This window comes from Gracilinanus agilis, chromosome 2 (assembly GCF_016433145.1).
Source record: "Gracilinanus agilis isolate LMUSP501 chromosome 2, AgileGrace, whole genome shotgun sequence".
In the NCBI taxonomy this organism is placed as follows: domain Eukaryota; kingdom Metazoa; phylum Chordata; class Mammalia; order Didelphimorphia; family Didelphidae; genus Gracilinanus; species Gracilinanus agilis.
In genome coordinates this window covers 337995226-338016828 of record NC_058131.1, presented here as the reverse complement: position 1 = coordinate 338016828, position 21603 = coordinate 337995226, and the positions used below count along the sequence as shown (strand labels likewise).

General features: G+C 36.0%; 1 protein-coding gene across 1 annotated transcript in view; it reads left to right on the top strand.

The window, feature by feature from the left end:
• The window catches only part of CTNNBL1 (catenin beta like 1), a 216689-nt gene that overhangs the window by 48103 nt on the left and 146983 nt on the right, over positions 1–21603 (top strand). Inside the window, exons 2-4 of the mRNA XM_044664307.1 lie at positions 4706–4894; positions 9726–9832; positions 12385–12524. Coding sequence (XP_044520242.1) covers positions 4706–4894; positions 9726–9832; positions 12385–12524 — 436 coding nt within the window. The remainder of the gene's footprint in view (positions 1–4705; positions 4895–9725; positions 9833–12384; positions 12525–21603) is intronic.

The following is a 21603-nucleotide window of genomic DNA, read 5'->3' as shown; positions in this document are numbered from 1 at the left end:
ATTTCTTTATTTTGAAGGTTTCCAATCACTTTGCAAAATACCAAAAATAAATCCTCAAAGGTGACTAGTATGAATCAATCAACAAGCATTTATTAAATACTTAGTCTGTACTAGACACTGTAATTGGAACTGGGTATACAAATATAAAGAATGAAAGTAGCTCTCCTCTCAGGGTCTTGAATAAACTTCTTGGGATAGTTCTTGTAAAACAAAGTAAAGGGACAGATGTTAGAGCCATTGATCCTTCTTTGGCTCTCTTAGTGAGAAATAAAATAGTTTTGATGTCTACTTCCTGCTACTCTAGGTTTTTTTCCTTTGTCTTTTGGAACTGGTATTTCCCTTATGATGGCTTCTGGATATGTAGGATTTTAGAATATATTTTTAGGTAGGTTGCTACTGTTGATGGCTGGGTTTTCTTTTCGGGGTGGCAGTGGGGACTGAACACAAAATGTTATAGAGCTACAATGAATCTTAGAGACCAAGTTTTACTTGTTTACATATGAGAAATTAGAGAAGAAAAACAATGGATCCTAGAATATAAAATTCTACTGTATTGTAAACTTATCAGGGCAGGAATTATATTCTTCGTATATGATCTTTCTTCTGCACTGCCTAGTATAGTGCCATGCATTTAGTAGCTACTTAATAAGTGTGTATTAAATTTAATTGCTCCAAATTCTTTGTGAGTAGTTAAGACTTAGACTCTTAGGGTCCTAATATCAAAGAATTTGGAGCTAGAGACTTTAGAGATCATGTATACTAGTTTCTCCATTTTATAGATAACTAGGACCCAAAGAATTTTAATTGCAGGATTTACAAGGTCTTACAGTAGTAAGTGGAAGAACTAGATTCTAACTCAGTTTCTCTGACTCCAAATCAGTGCTCTTCCCCTTGTACCACTTCATTTTCCTATGATTTAATGTTGAATGCTGTCTTTAGCCTTGAGGTTTGGTTGAATCCCACTGATGGTCTCTGGTGGAATGGAGTGATGCTCTACTTATTCTTATCATTGAATGGACACTTATTTTAAGAGCTTCAAAAAATTAATTCTTTTCAAGATGATTTATATATTGCTTGATGGAACTTAAAAGATCATATTTTAAGGCCTCCTTTAGTTCTGACACTGATCTTTTGTTTGAATTGACCAGGTGATGACAGAGTTTATATTTATATCACCCACAGGAAGCTTCCAAATCTTCTAGCAGTTAGTGCCCTCCTTTTTCTGATTGTTGTATTTATTGGTATATATGTACATTTTGTATATGTACTGACATATATTTATGTCATTTCCCCTGATAAAATGCAAGTTCCTTGAGGGCGCAGCCTATTTCAATGAGTTTGTCTTTATATCCTGAGCTTCTGGGACTTAATAGGGGATTAATAAATGCTTATTGATTGATTGATGTGTTTATGTTCTTTCCCCAAATCTCCTCACCTCTATTATTCTGCAGCTGGGTCTATTGGAGGTATGGGTTATTGGAATCATTATTGATTGAGTCCTCGCTAGAGAGCAGCTTCAGAAACTCCTCTGTTGAGGGCCCATCAGATCAGCACAAAGCACATTAGGAACTTGGATCTTTGTAGTAGTCCTTACCATATAGTCTTGAATATGCTATTTTTCCATTTGTAAAATAGAAATGGTGTTACCAACTCCAAGATTGTGGTAAAGATGAAAGGACCTACTTTAGATCCCTCAGAGGAAGTTGCTATTTCACTAGATGTTATTAGAGGTAAAAAGTCTTTTCTAGGTATGTTTTGAAACAGTATGTTTCAAAGGAATGAATTTATATGTGTGTTGGGAGATTGAGAAGGGAGAAAAGAGAAGTTGCTACTCGGCATCCATTTTGTATTTCATAATTATGGCATTATTTTCTTTTTTTCTTTTAATAGTAGTCCACTGCCTTTTCCCTCTGCCCCCAATGAATAAACAATCCTGAAATCTGCCTTTCATGGCGAGTCGGCCTAACTTGGCTTCTGCAGCAGCTCACGCTAATCAGAATCACAGCAGGCTTGGTTTTATGAACCTAAAAGAATTAGTGCTCCCAAGGGGCTGAAGTTCTTACCTGCTGGGGAGCTGCAGATTTCCAGTTTGAAGACTACACTGTTGTGGGATCAAGCAAATTTTCCCTCTTTTTTTTTCCCTCAGGTAAAAATTATTTCATGCTTTTTTGTAGTCTTAAATTATTGGTATGTTTTCAACAGTTTTTTTAGAGTCAATCAATAATGGCTATGGTAGATTTTTATACTTATGAAAATAGGTTGTGATCATATCAAATTATTATCTATTCCAGAGAGACTGGGAATAGAGTGAAGAAAAGCAATTATATAATTTGAATTTGCTAAGAAATGTCCTATGCTTAGGGTAGCTGAAGTACCTGGATTGTGGAACTGCAAGAAGCTTAACTATAGAGGGGAATGGCCTTTTACCTCTGACATATTGGGGTCTGTCAGCTGAATGCGTACTTACAAGTCAGATATTTAATAACATATACAGTGAAAATTTATCTATATTATCAAATCACTTACTTGATCATCTGTTTAGTAGCAGTTTGCTTACAGTACCGGCACCCTCTTGTTGACAGTCATCCATAATGGCAAATATCTAAGGGAGGGGACTAATAAAAATTTTGTATCTTAGGGAAGATAGATGGACCATGTTAGTTGCCACAAAGAAGGAAATTTCTGATTTTTATAAGTCTTATTTAAAAAATTTTTTATCTTAATTTTATTCCAATAACAAATTTACACATAAATTTCCCAAAATTACATGATTGTTGTTGTCTCCCTTCTCTCTTTTCTCCCTGCTCCTGGGGTTGACAAGCAATTCTACTGGGTTATACATGTATTATCACTCATAACATATTTCCATATTATTCATTTTTGTAAGAGAATAATCTTATCAAACCAAAACCCCAAGTCATATACCCAAATAAACAAATGATAAATCATGTTTTCATCTGCACTTCTATTCCAACAGTTCTTTCTCTGGAGGTGGATAGCATTCTTTTTCATAAGTCTCTCAGAATTGACTTGGATCATTGCATTGTTGTTAGTAGTAAAGTCTCTCACATTTGATCGTCCTACAATATTTCAGTTGCTGTGTATAATGTTTTCCTGGTTCTGCTTATTTCACTCTGCGTCAGTTCATGTAGTTCTTTCCAGTTCTTCCTGAAATCAGCCTATTCCTCATTCCTTGTTCTTTCACCATCATATACCAGTTTGTTCAGCCATTTCCAAATTGAGAGATATCCTTTTAGTTTCCAATTCTTTGCCACCACAAAAAGCATAGCTATAAATATTTTTGTACAAATAGGTCCCCTCACCCCCTTTTTTAAAATCTCTTTTTGATGCAGACCTAGTAGTGGTATTGCTGGATCAAAAGGTATGTGTATTCTTTTAAAGCCCTTTGAGCATAATTCCAAATTGCTTTCCAAAATGGTTAGATCAATTCACAACTCTACCAGCATTGCATTAGTGTCTCAATTTTACCACATCCTCTCCAACATTTATTATTTTCCTTTACCGTCATGTTTGCCAATCTGCTAGGTGTAAGGTATGATACCTCAGAGTTGTTCTGATTTGTGTTTTTCTAATCAGGAGGGATTTAGAACATTTTTTCATATGATTATTGATACTTTCGATTTCTTTATCTGAAAACTGCCTATTCATATTCCTTCACCATTTGTCACTTGGGGAATGACTTGGTTTCTTATAAATTTGACTTAGTTCTTTATATGTTTGAGAAATTAGACCTTTATCAGAGAAATTTGTTATAATTTTTTCCCCAGTCTGTTGTTTTCTCTAATCTTGGTTGCATTGGTTTTGTTTGTACAAAACCTTTTTTAATTTATTATAATCAAAATTATTAATTTTATATTTTGTAATGTTCTCTATCTCTTATTTGGCCTTAAATTCTTACTTTTTCCATAGATTTGACAGGTAAACTATTCTATATTCACCTAATATATTTACTTATAAAATTACTTATATCACTCTTTATGTTTAAATCACATACCCATTTTTTTTGAACAATGATACATATGTAACCCAGTGGAATTGCTTGTCAGCTCCAGGAGGGGGGAAAGGGAAAGGGGAGGGGAAGAACATAAATCATGTAACCATGGAAAAACATTCTAAATAAATAAATACAATTTTAAAAATACATATACCCATTTTGAACTTATCTTGCTATAGTGTATGAGATATTAACCTAAACCTAATTTTTGCCATACTGTTTTCCAATTTTTCTAGCAGTTTTTGTCAAATAGTTCTTTTCCTCAAAGTTGGGATCTTTGGATTTATCAAACACTAGATTGCTGAGGTCATTTACCCCTATACTGTTTCATTGATCCACCCTTCTATTTCTTAGCCAATACCAGATTGTTTTGATGGTTACTGCTTTATAATATGAGACTCATTTTAATGAATGCTATTTATAAATTGCCATCTTCTACCTTTTAAAATTGAAAAAATTTACGAATAGCCAATGTGGGGTTATAGAATACAAAATCAAGTTTGGTTGTTATAGTGGAAAGGGTATTGAGTCAAGAATCGAGAGCCCTGAGTTTTAGTTTCAGGTCTACTACTAAATAGCTTCCGGTGCTTTGTTGATCTGATATTTCCTCATCAGTAAAATGAGGGGCTAGATTTGGAGATCACCAAGGTTCCCTCTAACTTGACATGCAGTGATTCTGTTTTTGCTTAGCCAAACAGGGGCACAAAACGGCCCCGTGATGATGAAGAAGAGGAACTGAAGACTCGGCGTAAGCAAGCTGGAACCCGAGAGCGAAATCGTTATAGGGAAGAGGATGGGGCAGCAGTGGAAGAAGCTGATGATGACAAAAAGAAGCTTCTTCAGATGATTGACAAGGAGGGAGAGGAGGAAGAGGAAGAGGTGAGAGTGAGGGTTGTGGGAACTTGGAAAGCCTTATCTTCAGAATTGAATTGTGATGAAAGAATAGTATTTGTTACAATTCTTTTATTGAGACAGATAGATGTATTTGAAGCTCTTAAAGTTCTTTGAAAACATCAAACTTTTTCCACCATAAGGGAATATAGTCTTAACATAAATGCATCAGTGAATTAAAAATGAGACAAAAACAAACCCTTTACCATTGCTATTTAAAAAACTTTATTTTTATTTTGTGTGTTATTCCTCTCTGACATTTTTTGCTCAGTTCAAATGATAAAAACTCCTTAATGGTTTTGGGTTTCTCGTATACTTGAATTTAATTATTATTGAGCACCTACTATGTGTGAAGTACTGTGTTTTGGTGAGATACAAAGACATTAATTGCCCGAGACTGCACTTTAAATATAGTCAGTTGGTGGGATACAAAGATACAATTCCTGTCCTCAGAGAACTTATTGAAGAAGGGAATAATGTCTTTCATTTTTGTGATGTTTAAGGTAGGGAATGACCTTGAGGGGCAGATATTTTTCTAGATCGTAGAATGATCAGATCACAGATTTAGAGCTGGAAAAACTCTTAGAGGGCTTGCTTCTAGTTCAACTATCTCATTTTACAGTTGAGGAAATTGAGACACAGAGAGGCTAAATGACTTGTTTAATGTCACATAGCTAGCAAATATGAGATGAAATTTGAACCTAGATCTTCCTGTCTCTACGGCCAGAGCCCCCTGTTCACTATGCTGTGCTGCTTTTTATCTCAGAAATGGAAAAGTGACTTGTTCAGGGTTTTAGCCAGTAAGAGACTGAGTTGGAATTGGAGCCTAGCTCTTCTGTTTCTAATCCCTGTTGCTCCTTCCACATCATTCTGCCTGTCAAAACATGTACATAACTATGACAGTATAGCATGCCAGAGAGTTCAAGGGCAAGGGGAATCTCTCTGTTGAGGAGATCTTGAAAGGCTTGGGGCGGGAAGGGCATCAGAGATGGTCCTTGAAGGATGCTTTGTGATCTTAGGAACATAGAGCATTGCAGTCATAAGGAGTAGAATGAATTCCTTGGCTAAATGTGAACGAAGCTAAACACTAAGCTACTGAAACAGTTTTATTTTTTTTTTTTGCCATCTCATAAAAACCTTTCATCAGCCCTAAATTTTGGGCCTGACTCTGTAGGGATGACATTCTGAAAATGTGTGGTTGGAAGTAATTTTTGGACTTCTCATAGTCTTTTCAAAATGTAGCAGCTCTGTCAGGATTTAGGTGGCATGTTAGTACTCTTCCCTCCTGTCTCCCTCTCAGTTCCTCTTCAATCTGTTAGCCCTGCAGCAACAGTTAATTGGCAGGCATAATTCCCATGTAGGATAAGGCCCAGACTAAAGGATTAGGATAGTAGCTGTCATGGGTAAGTGGTTTCAAGGCTAGGAGACAGAAATCTAATGTGGAACTAGCCTTTCTGTTAAGGGACAGGGGAAAAGAGATCATTTTGTAAAAATGACACATAGATGGCTACAAGTCCAGGAGTTATTTTCTCCCTGCCACCAAAGTCCTATTTGATGAAAAACAAGTGATATTTGCCACTGTGGAGTCATGTGACCTTGTAAAATATTATTGTCCTTTTTGTACTGCATCACCAACATTCATCTTTCTGAAATCTCCCTCTGGTTTCTGATGTTGAGCTATTGGTGATGCTGTTGTGGCTGATGGCGGAGACTGATAATTCACTATTCCCCTGCTGCTTGAGAGAAATTAAAGAAGTGAAGCAAAAGCCTTGGAGAATCTAGGAATTGAGGAGGCCTTTAAGCTGTCTGTATTCTGGTGTGTTCTTCTCTTTGGAGTTGGCCTAGCTAATATTAGCCAAGATGAAGAAAGCCTATCTTTATCTGAGCCTCTTGAGAATGAAGTAACCCTCCCTCAGCAATCTGGATGATTTTAGTAAATGTTCAGTGGTAGTATTGGGGCATCTCAGGGGCCAAATAATAGTTTGCTTTGGATATATAGATAGCAGCAAATTACTTAAGAGACCTTTAAGTAAATACTTGTTAGGTTAACAAAGTATTTTTGTTAAAATGAGTGTATAAGTAGAGGTATCCTCCATTTTAAGAATAGCTAGCTAACCAGATCAGAATTGGAATTTACAAAATTAGAGGGAGGAATTTACAAAAAAAAAAAAAAAGTGATGATTTGTTTTTCAAAAAGACTACTTACTCTCAGGGTTTTCTAAATAGCAATTCTTGTGCATTTAAGTATGTGCTATGGTCAGTAACTGCTTGGCAGTGAAACTTGAGGTTGAAAGACAGTAGGAGAGATAATGGGAAGGATTGGAGCAAATGAAACCTGAACCTCACAGAATCGATATCTTCCTAAAAAGCACAGTTCAGAAGCGGCCTTCTACATAGATATTTCCTATATACCGCCACCTGCTTGGCATCCATTCCATCTTGACATTAATTTGTATTGCTACTTTATATAGATTTTGCATTTACTTGTCTGTATTATATAGTTGCATCCCCAGTAGAATATAATCTCCTTAAAAGGGACTGTTTTATTTTTGTCTTTATATTTCCAGAACTTTGCACAAAGTAGGTACTTAAATATTTATGGAATTGAATGTGCACAGTAAGATGAAGGAGTAGACATTTTCTTTGATCCCTATGACCTTTCAGACCTCTCCAAACTCCAGATACTCTGTGTTAAAGATATAGCAAGTTCAGCTGTCTCCATACCCTAGGATACTCTGAATCCAAAAGAAGGTAAAAAACTTGGCACCTTTCCTCCACTTTCCACACTGCCACTATTAAGGCTATATTATCAGATTCAAGGTTTTGACACACAGGTCAGGGTTTACAACAAAATCCAACCCCACATCCCTCTTTGCAGTGCCCTTTCCAGGCTATGGAAATTTGCTTGAGTAGCGACAGAAAGCTAGCATGGTGAATGGCAACTCTTCAGGTGCAAGAACCTGTTGGAGGCCACAATGAACTGCTTTTCAGCACTCGACTAAGCCAGTGGGAAAGAGTATAGCATCCAGCTGAAGCCATTTCTGACCACACAAAAATCTTTCAAGCTAGAGAGACCTAAGCTGGTTAAAGTGAATTGCCAGTGTGGGAGAAGGCTAAGGCTTTTAAATCCAGCCCCCAATGAAAACACTGTCAGAGGGGAAAGAATCAGAAAGTGAATAGGGGAAAATCGGGGAGGAAAAAAAGACTGAAATTACCTAAGATATCAGGAAAAAGAAAACTCAAAGACCCTAAACATAAGCAGATAAGCAATAGGGAAAACATTAACAAGAGAAGGAAATATGGCTTCCGGGTATAGTAAGTTGAGTCCAGGGCATCTGAAAAATAACTGCATAACAAAGAGAAATGAACCAATACTTGATGAAACAAGAAGGTTCTATGGATTGTGAAGCGATAAGACACTGTCCCCAAAAAGTTCAGAAGAGAAATGAGAATTATGAGAGGGGTCTACATAGCAAAAATAATGGACCCAATAGAGAAACTAGAATCCACAATGGTAAATCTCACCAAAGAAATAAAAGAGAACAATAAACTGGGAATGCAAATATATAGAAGTAAAGGATCTAGAAGTAGAAAAGCAAAGCCCCAAAAAATTTTAAAAGGAATTGAATTAAAGCAAAATAAAAACTAAAGTGAAATGGTTGTTAGGAATCTCTAAAACACTGTTTATCACTGAGGAAATGGTTCAATTTACATAAATTCTATTGGCCTACCTCTTTAGAAACACATCTTTCTAGTGTCCCTTTGTGGGCTTTCACCTGTTTCTGCTTTTAGGCTGCTTTGAGGGGCAGGTGCCTACTTGGTTCTTGGCATTGTGGCTAGCAGACAACTGGAAAACGGTGGACACATTTTTTATAAATCACCAGTAGTAACATTGAAAACATTGAACTTGAAAACATTGAAAACAATGAAAATCGTTGACTTGAGCCAGTCTTATAGTTATTATTATTTTTTATTATATATATTATAGTAGAGCACACCAGCAGGAGAGTCAGACCTTATTGTTAATCCTAGCTTTGCTAGTCATTATATGAATGACCTTAGACCAGTGATGGGCAAACTTTTTAAAGAGAGGGCCAAAGGAAAGGAAATGCTCACCTGTCAGTCTGTTTCTAAGGCAACTCTTTCAAAGTTTCATTGTATTGTATCCTACTCATTGTATTCGTCAGATTAGGAATAATGTAGCCTGGCTGGATAGAACATTTCAGGGGGCCGCATCTGGCCCTCTGGGTCATAGTTTGCCCATCACTGCCCCTCAGTAAGCCTCAGTTTCTTCACTTATGAGAAATTATCTCTTCTTCCTTCATATTCTCTGGTTCTGTGAATTTCACTGTTATAAATAATTAGCTTACTGATTTGATTCCCTTTCTTCCTTTTTGAGTATTTACTTGCTCTCTGTGATGTATAATGCTAAGTTTTGGAGAGATGTAAAACTAAACAAAATGTGGTTCTCAACCTTCAAGAACTTGAGTTGTTTGTTCATTATTATCTGAAAACTAGGAATGGGTTTGTTCAAATCTTAAAGTTTCTTTTTCTTGCAACTCTCCTCCTTATCACATTTGTATCTGCAGAGCTTTTTTTGAGGTGCTTTAGGGAATTCAAGGGAGTTTAAAACTTGATTCTTGCCCTCTAGGACTTACATCCTAGTTTCAGAGACAAGATATACACTTCACACTAGGCAGCTATAAGTGCCAAGTGAAGGATAGATAATAAATGAAGGCTAGTAGAGTTTAGAGAAGGAAGATATCAAATGAGGGCTAAAGTTGTTGATATTTTTATATTTGATTTTATTTTGAACCAGGATGAACCATTAGATGAAAGCTCAGTGAAGAAAATGATTCTTACATTTGAGAAGAGGTCCTATAAAAACCAAGAGCTACGGATCAAGTTTCCAGACAATCCTGAGAAGTAAGATATCTCTTCCTTTACAGTTACATATCCTACATTATTTATTTCCTTCCATGTGTTTGCTTCTCTAATTCATCCATTTGTTTTCTAATAAAAGCGGCATTCCTGGTATTTTTTGATTTGAAAAATGTTTTATTTTAAAATTGATATTACCTATTAATGGTGGTAATGATATATAATTCACAACTGGAACTATTGGAGAGACCCTTGAGGGTAGGCCAGTCTTTCTTCTTTCCTCTTGCATTGGCCTTACTTTTACCAGTGAGCCATTTGAAAAACCTATTTGTTTTCTAAATTGCTTTTGCTACACTGGCAGTGCACTATAGCTTAGCTTGTTAATAGGGTGGATTTTGATGTAATTTGGGTCTATTTTGGCCCTCATCTAAATCGATTTGCTTCCTGGAAAGGCTTTAGTAGAGACCCAGCAATAAACTATCTCTTGTTAGAGGACCCAGCTAGCTAAAGTATAGAGGAATTTTATCATCTAATGGTTGGTTACCAGGTAAGTAATTTTTCAGTGATAGCAGTTCATGAAACATGGAAGGAATGCAGTGTGCATTGGTAGAAGGAATACTAATAGCAGTGAAATTTTTGTTTTTTTTCAGAGTTCAATGTAGTCAAGGAAACTAAGGCAGCAATTTACAGTTAACAGAATCAAAACCCAGATCTGGGGTCTCCCTGCCATATCAGATTGTCTTGAAATGTCTGGTTATAGTCCAGGCTTGCATATAATAAGCTCAGTGACCACACATGAAAGGTGAAGTTAAAAGAGGCCTTCAGAATATGATCACTTTTGACTGTCAAAACTGAAAGGCTTTCAAACTCTATCTTATTCACCACGTCACTCACTTATTGCACTTTAGTTGGTTTAGACTAGTGTTGTTTTGAAGGTGATTGCCCCTGTTGCATCTTATGTGATATGAGGGGGAGGGGGGATTCTGTCTTTGTCATGTATAATACTTAAGGGAAATTATTTCTAATGAAAAGGGCCTTTAAAAAAGTCATACCCCTTCCCATTCATATAATATATTTCCTTTTTAGACATTTGAAAACCAAATTTAAATGTAAAAAATATTTTTTGATGGTTAAATGCCGTTCAGAACCTACATTGTGTTTTAACCTTGAGCTTTTGAATTCTTACTGGTGCAATGTCTTTGGTAATTCTGTAGTCTCAGTAAGGTGCAATTAAGATGAAAATTGCTTGAGCATATTTGAATGAACCTCTCCGATCAAGATTGGAAACATTCAAATTTATTTTTCCATAGATGCAATTGTCATTTTGATCGCATACCCCAGAAATGCCTCTTTTCATTTGGCTGCATTTAAAATACAATTGACAATTCTCTTTATGCAACCATCACTTTTCACTCTGTGCCCTTTCCACCCAGTACCATCTTCCCCAAGGATACATTATTTGCTGTTAAAACTTTGGGTAACTTTGTTCTTCCCATCTTTGTAACTTTGTTCTTCCCCCATCTATGTATTGCTTGTCTTTTTCAAGGTTAGAGTTGGATTATTTGGTTGGGTGCAGTGATTTCCAGTCTGTCAGAAGTCCTTGCAATGATTTTTGTTTCTGTGGTTGGAGTTAGTACTTACCCATTGCAGTTGCTTTGCTGGTCACTACTGACACTTGAATAAAGAATTGCTTTTTGGCATTTGGAAGGAAACCTAACAAAGCAGGCAATTAACACAATCTTTGTCATACCGGACAGAGTCATTGACTCCTTCATGGCCTGTCTTGACTGTTTTTAACATATTGCTTTGCCATTGTCTTTTCAGTTACCATCTACTCATTGCTAGATGTGGGCCCAGTACCCAGAAACAGTCTTCTCAGGAGTAGGCTTGAGTTTTGTAGAAAATACTTTATCTAGGTATAAACAACACACTTGAGAACACATGAGAATCACCACTAGCCATGGATTTGTAAACTTTGTTTTGTATTTACATTTTCTTTTTCCAGAAGTTTGTTAAATTTCTAAGTTTTTAGTACTAGATCATATATTTAGGAAAGAAAATATTCTTAATCTCTGTTCTGAGATATGACTTTTATTGCTTTGTGGGACTGCCCTTCTTTATGACCTCAGAGGTAGCTTCTCCATAAGACTAAGATGGAGAACAGAAAGTTATTGGGTAAGTCAGGTAATTTATGTCCAAGGTAATGGATCCAATTGCAGCCTTGGGAAGTAATGATATCTAGCTTACAGGACTGTTGTGAGGTTCATTTGATGCTGCAAAATGCTTTAAGATTGTTTGAAAGGCAGTTTCTGACTTTGGGAACAAAGGAGCACAATGTAATGAGATCTGAATTCGGGATTGATTTTTGTTAATGAGGAGATTGATTTTCCAATGGAATTTTGTGACAGTGTGATGTTTGAATGTACTTCTTGGTTGGTCTGTTGTGAATACTTTGACAGATTCTCTCTCCTTTTAGGTCAGTGTAGATATTTCTTCATTACTAAAAGATCTTTTGCTGTATTAAAGGGTGATAGGATATGCTTTTTTTTTTGCTGGGCCTTTCCACTAATGTTATACTTTTTTATTTTCATCCACAGGTTTATGGAGTCTGAACTAGATTTAAATGACATCATTCAGGAGATGCATGTGGTGGCAACCATGCCAGACCTGTATCACTTATTAGTGGAGCTGAATGCCGTGCAGTCTCTTCTCGGGTTGCTTGGACACGACAATACAGATATCCTAACATTTCTTTTGTTAATAGGAAACTGGCTACTTTTGAGGTGGCTACATTTAACTTCCTCTTTTGTCTGTCTTATCTTATTTTTCACAATTTGATTTTCTGATCTCATACTAATTATCTCCTATCTTGAAATTTACATTGATCTTTGTTCATTTTTAGTCTATTAATAAATCTCAGTCATTCTCTTTATACCCATTAACTCTTGGATTTTCTGTCATATCTTTTTTCATATGATAACTAGCTATATTTTTCATTGTTACGATTTGGGTATTTATAATATAGACAAGTGAGACAGACTTGTAGTTCTTTTTCTGCCCACCAGGATGCTGCCCTCCCTTTGACTATCTGCTGTGCTGGGTCCTTGTATATTTTGCCTCTCAGAATGCCTGCCTTGTGAAACTCTGCTGTGCATTTTTCATCTGCCTGTACAGAAGGAACTTGTAAATGTATAAAACCTGCAGGTAGTTAAAAAAAATATGGACATGTGTTTGAGGATTAGGTAAAGTTCATCAAATTGCATTGTCTCCCATTTATATTTGAATCCTGATTTTTAGAAGTGGGAAATGAGTGGTTAGCTTGCTTGAGTAATATTGTTGGGTGAGTCTGCTGCTTCTGCAGGTTATGTTCATCTTTCTGGTAATCTCTCTTATGAGAGCATGTCTAAGTAGATTCTTTCCTGACTGATTATTCTCATCAAAATAGATCAGTGGATACTCTTAATATAAGCTTCTTGGGAGAGCGATCTTAAGACATTCCCATTGCTTCATTTAGACTCAATATGACAGCATTAAGGACCGTTTTACAGGTTTTAGGATCACAGTATAATAGATTTTGAGCTGTAAGGGGATTTGGAGGTATTCTAGTCAAGAGGTGTCAAATATGTTGAATTGAGCCCTTAGCATTGTGGTATGGGGCCCAAACCATGTATAGAATGTAGTTGGGAAACACTTAACAAAATAAATACAAATGCAATAGAATATAGATAATGCTAAATATGTTATTTTCTAATATGCTGTTGTAGGGAGCCTTATGTATGGTTTAATGGCTTCCATTTCTGTTTGAGTTTCATACCACTGCTGTAGTCCTACATGGTCATTTTACAGATGAGAAACTGAAGTCTAGGAAGAGAGGTCAAGTGACTTGACTCCATCCCTTTATGTAGTAAGTAGCAGAACCCAGGAGTTGAACCCAATGTCCTTTGACTCTAAATCCAGGTCTATGTTCTTCTTTATGAAATAGGTTTCTGGTTGAGATCAATGTTAATATAATATGGCCTCTAAAGTATGGCCTCAAATTAACCTATAGCTATAGAGTGCTTTGTTTGCAGCAATTTAGAGTAGGAGACATAGTTTTGAATCTACATTTGAGCATTTTAGGTAACCGTTACAATTTGGTGATGGAAAGTTTCTGTTGCGACCACCTGTTCCACTCCTCAAAACTTATTTACTATACTTTCTTGTCTGTAGGAGATAAATTGCTAGAAAATTCAGTGTATGCCCCAAAAGTCCTGTAATTCCTTGGATGGCCTGTGTATTACCACAAGTATTGCCAAAGTAATTCTTAGAAATATGGTTCTAAGTGTTCTCCTTCCCCACTTTTGTGAACTCCAAATAATGGCAGCGGCTTTCTGAAGACAATGACATTTTTTTTGATTCACCAGCTTGGTTCCTGCTGGGAAGAAGACTGACATAGGAAATGCCATTCTATTTTGGCATATATAGGAAAGGCAAGGGCACAGATGTTCAAAGTTGTTAAGTTCTGGTCTTTAAAAAAGAAAAAAAAGTTATCCTGTAATAACTTTGATAGACTGCTGTTTTCCTCCTGCTTTCTGATAGCAGAGCTATTTTCCCCCCCTGTGTTCTAACCTTCTCCCAACTGCCATAATAGTATTTTGTTTAAAAAAAATCTGATTTTTAATTATTCTCTCCATCACATTTAAAGCTTGGTTGGATTTTTTAATTGGCTTAATCTTTATAATTAGATGCTGCAATTAGTATATATCTCATCCCAAAATGCAGTTTTTCTTTAAAGCAGTTTCTGAAAAGGATACCCCTCTCAAACTTGCCTCTGACATAACCTTGATTGGCTGGAACAAGTATCTCCTAACCATAGTATACTCTGATTTCTTGTCTTAGCCATGATCTATAATGGAAATGATTTTCCAGGCAACGCTTGTTAACAATTTACTGTTGTACAGCTGTAACTGCCTGAAACACCTACTATGAATAAATAATTTCATGGCAGTCATGACTTAATTTTTTTAACTCTTCATCTTTCAACCAGGACTGTACATGACCAGTTATGTTCTCAGCAGGCACAGGTCATCTTGGTGTGTCCTTTTCAGGGGAAACATAAACTGTGGGGATTTTAATTGGTATCAGAGGGCTGGTTTGTTGTGACCTTAAGAGCCAGAGAATATAGAAATACAGCTTGTGGCTTGTCCTTTCAACCATGAAACGCTGCTTCAGTGTATTCAGTTGCTTTGCATCATTGCTGCTGCTGCTGCTGCTGCTGCTGCTGCTGCTGCTGCTGAGGTCTTGTCAGCACTTCTGTTACTGGCCACTCCCCTGGGAAGACTGAAGCTTAACCATCATTTTGCTTCAGGGTGGGTTTTTAAAATATAAAGGAGAGGAACACCCAAATTTTTGGTGAATCCTTTTTGGATGCTATGGGAACTTGGCACAAGGTAGAGCTGTGCATCTGTTGTTCTTTTTTAATATTGCTGGTTTAAAACTACCAATTTCTCTTTAAGATGTATCATTTAGATGCATCCCCTTTGTGTGAACCTTTGGGGTGCTTTTACCGAATGATAAAAACAAAGATACATTTTAAGATACTATCATAAGGTAATACTAAATAAATAGTTAGTCTTACTTAATGCAAGTAGAACTACCTCAAGGCATCTAATTAGTGAGAGGGATGTAAGGAGTGACAAAGAGATAGCAATGGCCCAGACAACACAGAAGAAAAATATATATGTCTTTTGTTCTCCTTGTATATTTTAGATTCAAGTGTACAGATTCTTGGAGTTGTATCAAATTGTCAGTGTGATATCCTAAATTCCACATCTGCAATTTGCATTATAAAGAAACCCTAAGTTCAAGTAACTATTAGCTGCATAACAATTATTAACTGTAACTTTGGGCATATCTCTTAATTTCTCTGAGCTTCTTTTTCTTTACCTGTAAAAGGGGGATAATCATCTTTAAGACTCCCTGCTATCATTGTGAAATAAGCACTTTGTAAACTCTAAATTGCAATATGAGGCAGGATATGGGTAAGTATTATATAAGTGACACACAAGGATTATAGGAATTCAGTAGAGGCAGTAGTCATTGTGGCCTGGGGGTGATCAGTGAATGGCTCTGGTGAAATTTCAGTTAAAAGAGTGAATGGGAAGTGTGGGAAAGGTGCTAGCATTTGCATTTGTCCAGAGATTGGCTCTTTGAAGGAACTGGGCATTTCTCTCTTCTCTGGAATTGATGAATGAGCCAGGGAGGAACTAGCCTTAGGCTCTTCCTGGTTGTTTATAAATGGTACAAACTCATTAAGCAGTCCACAGCTTTATTCAAAACAACAAAATTTGAAGATGTAATCTTTTCCACTTGAGTAGGTATCTGATTCTTTAATAAGAATATTGGGTAATTTAAACTTGGTTTAGGCAGTTTTTCTTTAGTCCTTTGTGATTCAAATTAATGAGGCCTTATTTAATTTTAATCTCTGAAGGCAACCTGTACTTTTGAAAGTTGCATGGTCAATATTTAGGAGAAAAACGGTTTTGTTATATTTGTGGTGCAGAGTACAAAGTAGATAGATACCTCTTATTCTTTTGGGAGTCATTTGTTGTCTCTGATAATTAGGGAGTAAACTTTGGCTTTTATTTATTAGACTTTATGTTAGTAAGTGGAGAAGCAGGATGTTATAGAAAGAATACTGTTTTTGGAATGAGAAATCTTGGCTCCTGCTCTTAATAACTTTATATTGGTTTATTGCAAGGAAAAACTATAATCTCTGTATTGGCTTCTTCTTATTTTTTTTTTAAACCCTTACCTTCTGCCTTCGAATCAATACTGTGTATTGGTTCCAAGGCAGAAGAGTGGTAAGGGCTAGGCAAAGGGGGTTAAATGATTTGCCCAGGGTCACACAGCTAGGGAATGTCTGAGATCAAATTTGAACCCAGGACCTCCTCTCTCTGGGCCTGGCTCTCAATCCACTCTCTATTAGCTTTTTAAATATAAGAAAAGACTTGCCAAAAGAGTCAAGTGAAGTCCTGCAGTGAAGGTTTAGTGAATTCTTATTGGTGATACTTTAGAGGGAAATCCAATTACACTGGGGTTGGAATAGATAGGATCTTCTGTTCCTTCCAACTCAGATGAGATACTCTCATTCTTGCAGTGTGATCTGTTGTAATATTGTCATTTAACTTCCCAGAGACTCAGTTTCCTCTCCTGTCAAAGAGGAATAATCATATTTTGTGTTAACCTTAGAGTTCTATTTAGATGTAAATTGTTGTTTTGTAAATATACCAGACTAGAGAAAAAAAGAGAGATTGATAGAGAAAGGATAGGCAATGCTATATAATTACGGTCTATAATGAAGAGCCTTAACTATCAGAATACTTTGTAAATTTGTCTTTCTTTCCTAGACCCATGGGTATCAAGCAAGCTTTATTTATTATTCTTTTTTAAATCTGAGAATGATAAAGTGGATTTAGCAAGAAGTCATATGTCTGGCCTTTTAGGGGGAAAGGATAGGCATCTTGTGTTACCTTGTCCAATGGTAATGACTGAGAATTGAACTGGCAATACTTCTCTGAAACCCTCCCTTAATTGGGTTGGAAAGGAAGTGGGCTATTACTCCAGTCGTTTCCTACCACATGTACCCTTCTAACAAGGCTTATTATGAGCATTTGTGCGCCCAGTTGCTATTTCCCAATTTAGTGTTTCCTGTTATCAACAGTGCATTGGAATAAAATGCTCTTTCACTCTTTACTCTTTTCCAGTCTTTAAACAGCTGTTACACCCTGCATTGATAAGTAGCTCATTTTACTTGAGCAACTCATTAGCCAATTAAACATGCTATGATGAAAGGCAAGTGTCAATAGGAAACTGCAGAATGTTGGTGCAAGAAAACACATCTTAGTGTTGGAAATGTTTTGCATATAGGCACTCGGTTGATTTTTAAATTCTTTTTTTATTTTTACCTGTTTATGAATTTCACTTGGCTTTCATGTCTTTGGGAGTTAGGGCTATTCATTTTGGCACACTGGGGATATATCTTCTGGGGACACCTTAGTACTGCCTTAAATTTGTTCCTCCAGTTTCCTTTAGCAATGGATTGCTTCACACAGGGACAAAAATGGGCAAAAATAGATTCCAGGTCCAGTCTGGATGGTTTTATGATATAGGTAGTTCTGCATTTGCTAAAGAGACTGTCTTTACTTTCCAAAAGAAAGCATGCAGTCTATATGTATTGAACTCCTACTAGGTGCCCAGTTTCTATATTCAATGGAAATTTGAAAACAAGAAAATTTCCTGCAGTAAATCAATTGTATCACCTTTGTATACATAGTGGTTCATTTTCCTGAAAGAACCCTTTTCATTATAACTCTAAAAGTCACCTGTATGTTTGATTTTGTTTTTCTTTTTCTATCTTTTTTTTAAAGAAATTTTGTTCCTTGTGGGCATATTACATTGATTATATTTTAATTCTTATCTTCCATCTTCTGTCTTATGTATTGGTTCTAAGGCAGAAGGCAGCAAGGATTAGGCAATGGGAGTTAAGCAACTTGCCCAAGGCCACCCAACTAGGAAAATGTCTGAGGCCAGATTCCTGTTTCCAGGCTTGGCTCTCTATCCACTGAGCTACCTAGCTACCCCCTACATTGATATTTAATGAGATTAATGTTTAGTTTTTGTATAGAGGCACTAAAGGGTATTATTCAGAGAAACAAATAACTAAAACAAAAACTGAAAAAAAAATCCCTGCTGTTTCCAAGAGATATTATGTAGGAATTTCAGTTACAGCTTATCTTTTTTTTCCTTTCACTTATTATTTTATTAGCTTATTGCCCCAGTGGTAGATAGTTGACAGGGCAAGTGAGTGGGATAGCCTTTTTACCTGATAAGACAAAATAGGTGATTCAAAGCTGTATTCTAATAATTTGCTGGGAGACAAGCTCAAATAGTAACTACAGTGGCAAAGCCTATTGCTCTTACATCTACTTATGGAGAAATGCTAGATGGTCAGTGGGATGTACTGAACTTTCTCCTTAAACTTGAGAGCTTTTCAACCCTTTGTCTGATTTTTTTCACTTTTGTTTCTTGATTTTCTTCAAAGGACTACTGTTCTGGGCCAGATTAGATTATCCATGAATTGGTGATTGCAATTACTGACTAATTGCTGCCTTTTTGAAGTTCTGTTTGGGGAGCTTGGGGAATTTATGTGAGATTAGTTAGTGGAGGGATTGATTAGGAATCTGGCAGACACAGTGGGTAGCTCATAGTTTGCTAAATTTCTTACTTGAGGTCAAGAAATTGGGTAGGAGACATACACTAGAGCATTCTAGGGAAAAAAATATTTCCTAGAAAAATTCACAAATTTACCCTTGCCTCTGTATAGTGATGATGATGATGATGATGATGATGATGATGATGATGATGATGATGATTTTGATTATTGTGATTGTCTTGTTTGGTGGGAGTGGTTTTTTAAAGTATCTACAACATGTTTCTTACTATTATGTAGCACCAATGAGAGAAAGACGTGCTTTCCATAAAAAAAGATAATAAGGGTATGTGGACTTAATTGATATTAATTTGCATATAGTTATGAGACTGACTTGTGAAATTACAATTTCAAACCTGGTGTGACCTAGAATGAAGGAATTTGGGATAGTTTCCTAACTTACATTATAGAATTCTGAGATTTAGAGGAAAATCAACAAAGTAGTAGACCTTTTAATTCTTTTTTTTTTTTTTAAACCCTTAACTTCTGTGTATTGGCTTCTAGGTGGAAGAGTGGTAAGGGTGGGCAATTGGGGGGGGGGGTCAAGTGACTTGCCCAGGGTCACACAGCTGGGAAGTGTCTTAGGCCAGATTTGAACCTAAGACCTCCCATCTCTGGGCCTGACTCTCAATCCACTGAGCTACCCAGCTGCCCCTCTTACCTTTTTATTACTTCCTTGATATTTTAGATTCTTTTTTCCTTCAAGTGAATTTCATAATCATTTCATTTAGCTTTGTAATATCTTTGTGGTTGGTTGATGTAGGAACAGTTCATGTATAAACTAACTTTGGTACTATTGTCATTTTTATTATATTGGGATTGCCTAGCCACTAGTATGGAATATTGGTCCACCTATTTAAATTGTTCAAGGAGCTTTTTAAGGAAAATTTTGTAATTGAATCTTTTTAAGTATTGAGTGTACTTTGGTAGATACTCACAAATACTTTATTCATTTTGTAGTTATTTTGAATGAGACTTCCTTTTCTATTATTTCCTAGATTTTGTTGTGGGTTTATTTTGTAGTCTGCAACTTTGCTGACAATGTTGTTTCAGTTTCTTTGCTCATTTCTTCACATTTTCTAAGTAAACAATCATGTCATCAAGAGATTGGTATTATTTTGTCTCCTTTTTGCCTCTGGAAGCCTTTTATTTGTTTCAACTTTTTGCTATTGCCAGCATTTCTAGAACTATATCAAAAAATAGTGGGAAAAGGGAGAATCCTTGCTTTACTCTTGTATTTATTGGGAGAGCTTCTATGTTTCCCCATTGCATATAGTATTTGCTTTTATTTTTTGATTATTTTAGATTTAGTGTGATTAATTATATTTTCCTTATGTTGAGCCATCCTTGGTATAAATAAAACTCAGTTGTAACATTATTTTCTTTATAATTTATTGTATTTTTGGCATGATTTCATTTGAAAAATTTGAATTGACATTCATTAATGATATTTGTCTATAGTTCTCTTTCTTTGCTTTTCATTCTCTGGCTTAGGTATCAACTATATTTATCTCATAAAAGGAGATTAGTAGAATTCTTTCTCAGTCCTTAAGAATAGTTTGTGTATTCTAGGTATTAATTGTTCTGTAAAAGTTTGACAGAATGCTCCTTTAAATTCATCAGGACTACAGGTTTTTTTCTTTGTTAGTTCCTTTATAGCTGGTTTTATTTCCTTTGCTAAGTAGTATTATTTAAGATCTCTACTTGGTGTTGTATTAGTGTGTTTTATATTTTGAAGGTAATCCTCTTTATTTCATGTGTACATATAGCATATAAATGTACATGGTATGTTCTAGTATTAACATTTTTTTTTCTTTATTTCTTTTGGTTTTGTTGTACCATTCAGTGGTCTCTTAATGCCAAATCTGAGAGGTCTTTTCTCAGTCTTCATTCTTGGCATCTGCTTTTGACAGTACTTTCCACCCATTCCTCCTAGATATTTTTTCTTCTCTGTTTTTCTGACATTATTTTCTCTTTTTTTCCCCCCCTAATACCTGTTTCTTGGCTCCTCCTTATCTCCTTTATTTGTTCATCATTCATATTACAACCATTAACTGTAGATGTTGCTCAACAGTCTAGCCTGAGCATTCTTCTCTCCTTACATTCTCAGTGACTGCATAACCTTCCTTGGTTTTAATGATCATCTTCATTAATAGATTCTCAGGTCAATATAATTAGCCTCACTCTCCCTTATATTTTATTTTTATATTACTAGTTGCTTAATAGACATTTCAAACAGGATGCTTAGGAGACATCTCAAATTTGATATGTCTGGGGCAGCTAGGTAGCATAGTAGATAGACTTTCAGGTCTGGAATCAGGGGGATTAGGGTTCAAATCTGGCCTTACGTAACTTCCTAGCTGTACGACCCTGGGTAAATCGCTTAACCCCAGTTACTTCTCCTCCCGTCTTAAAGTTGTTAGTTACTAAAACAGAAAGTAAGGGTCTTAAAAAAAAACAAAACAACCCTTAATATGTCCAAAGTGGAATTCAAGATTCTCTTCCCTTGCCTTATTGTACATTATTCCCACTCTCCCAATATATTATTTTCCATCTTCCATCTCTT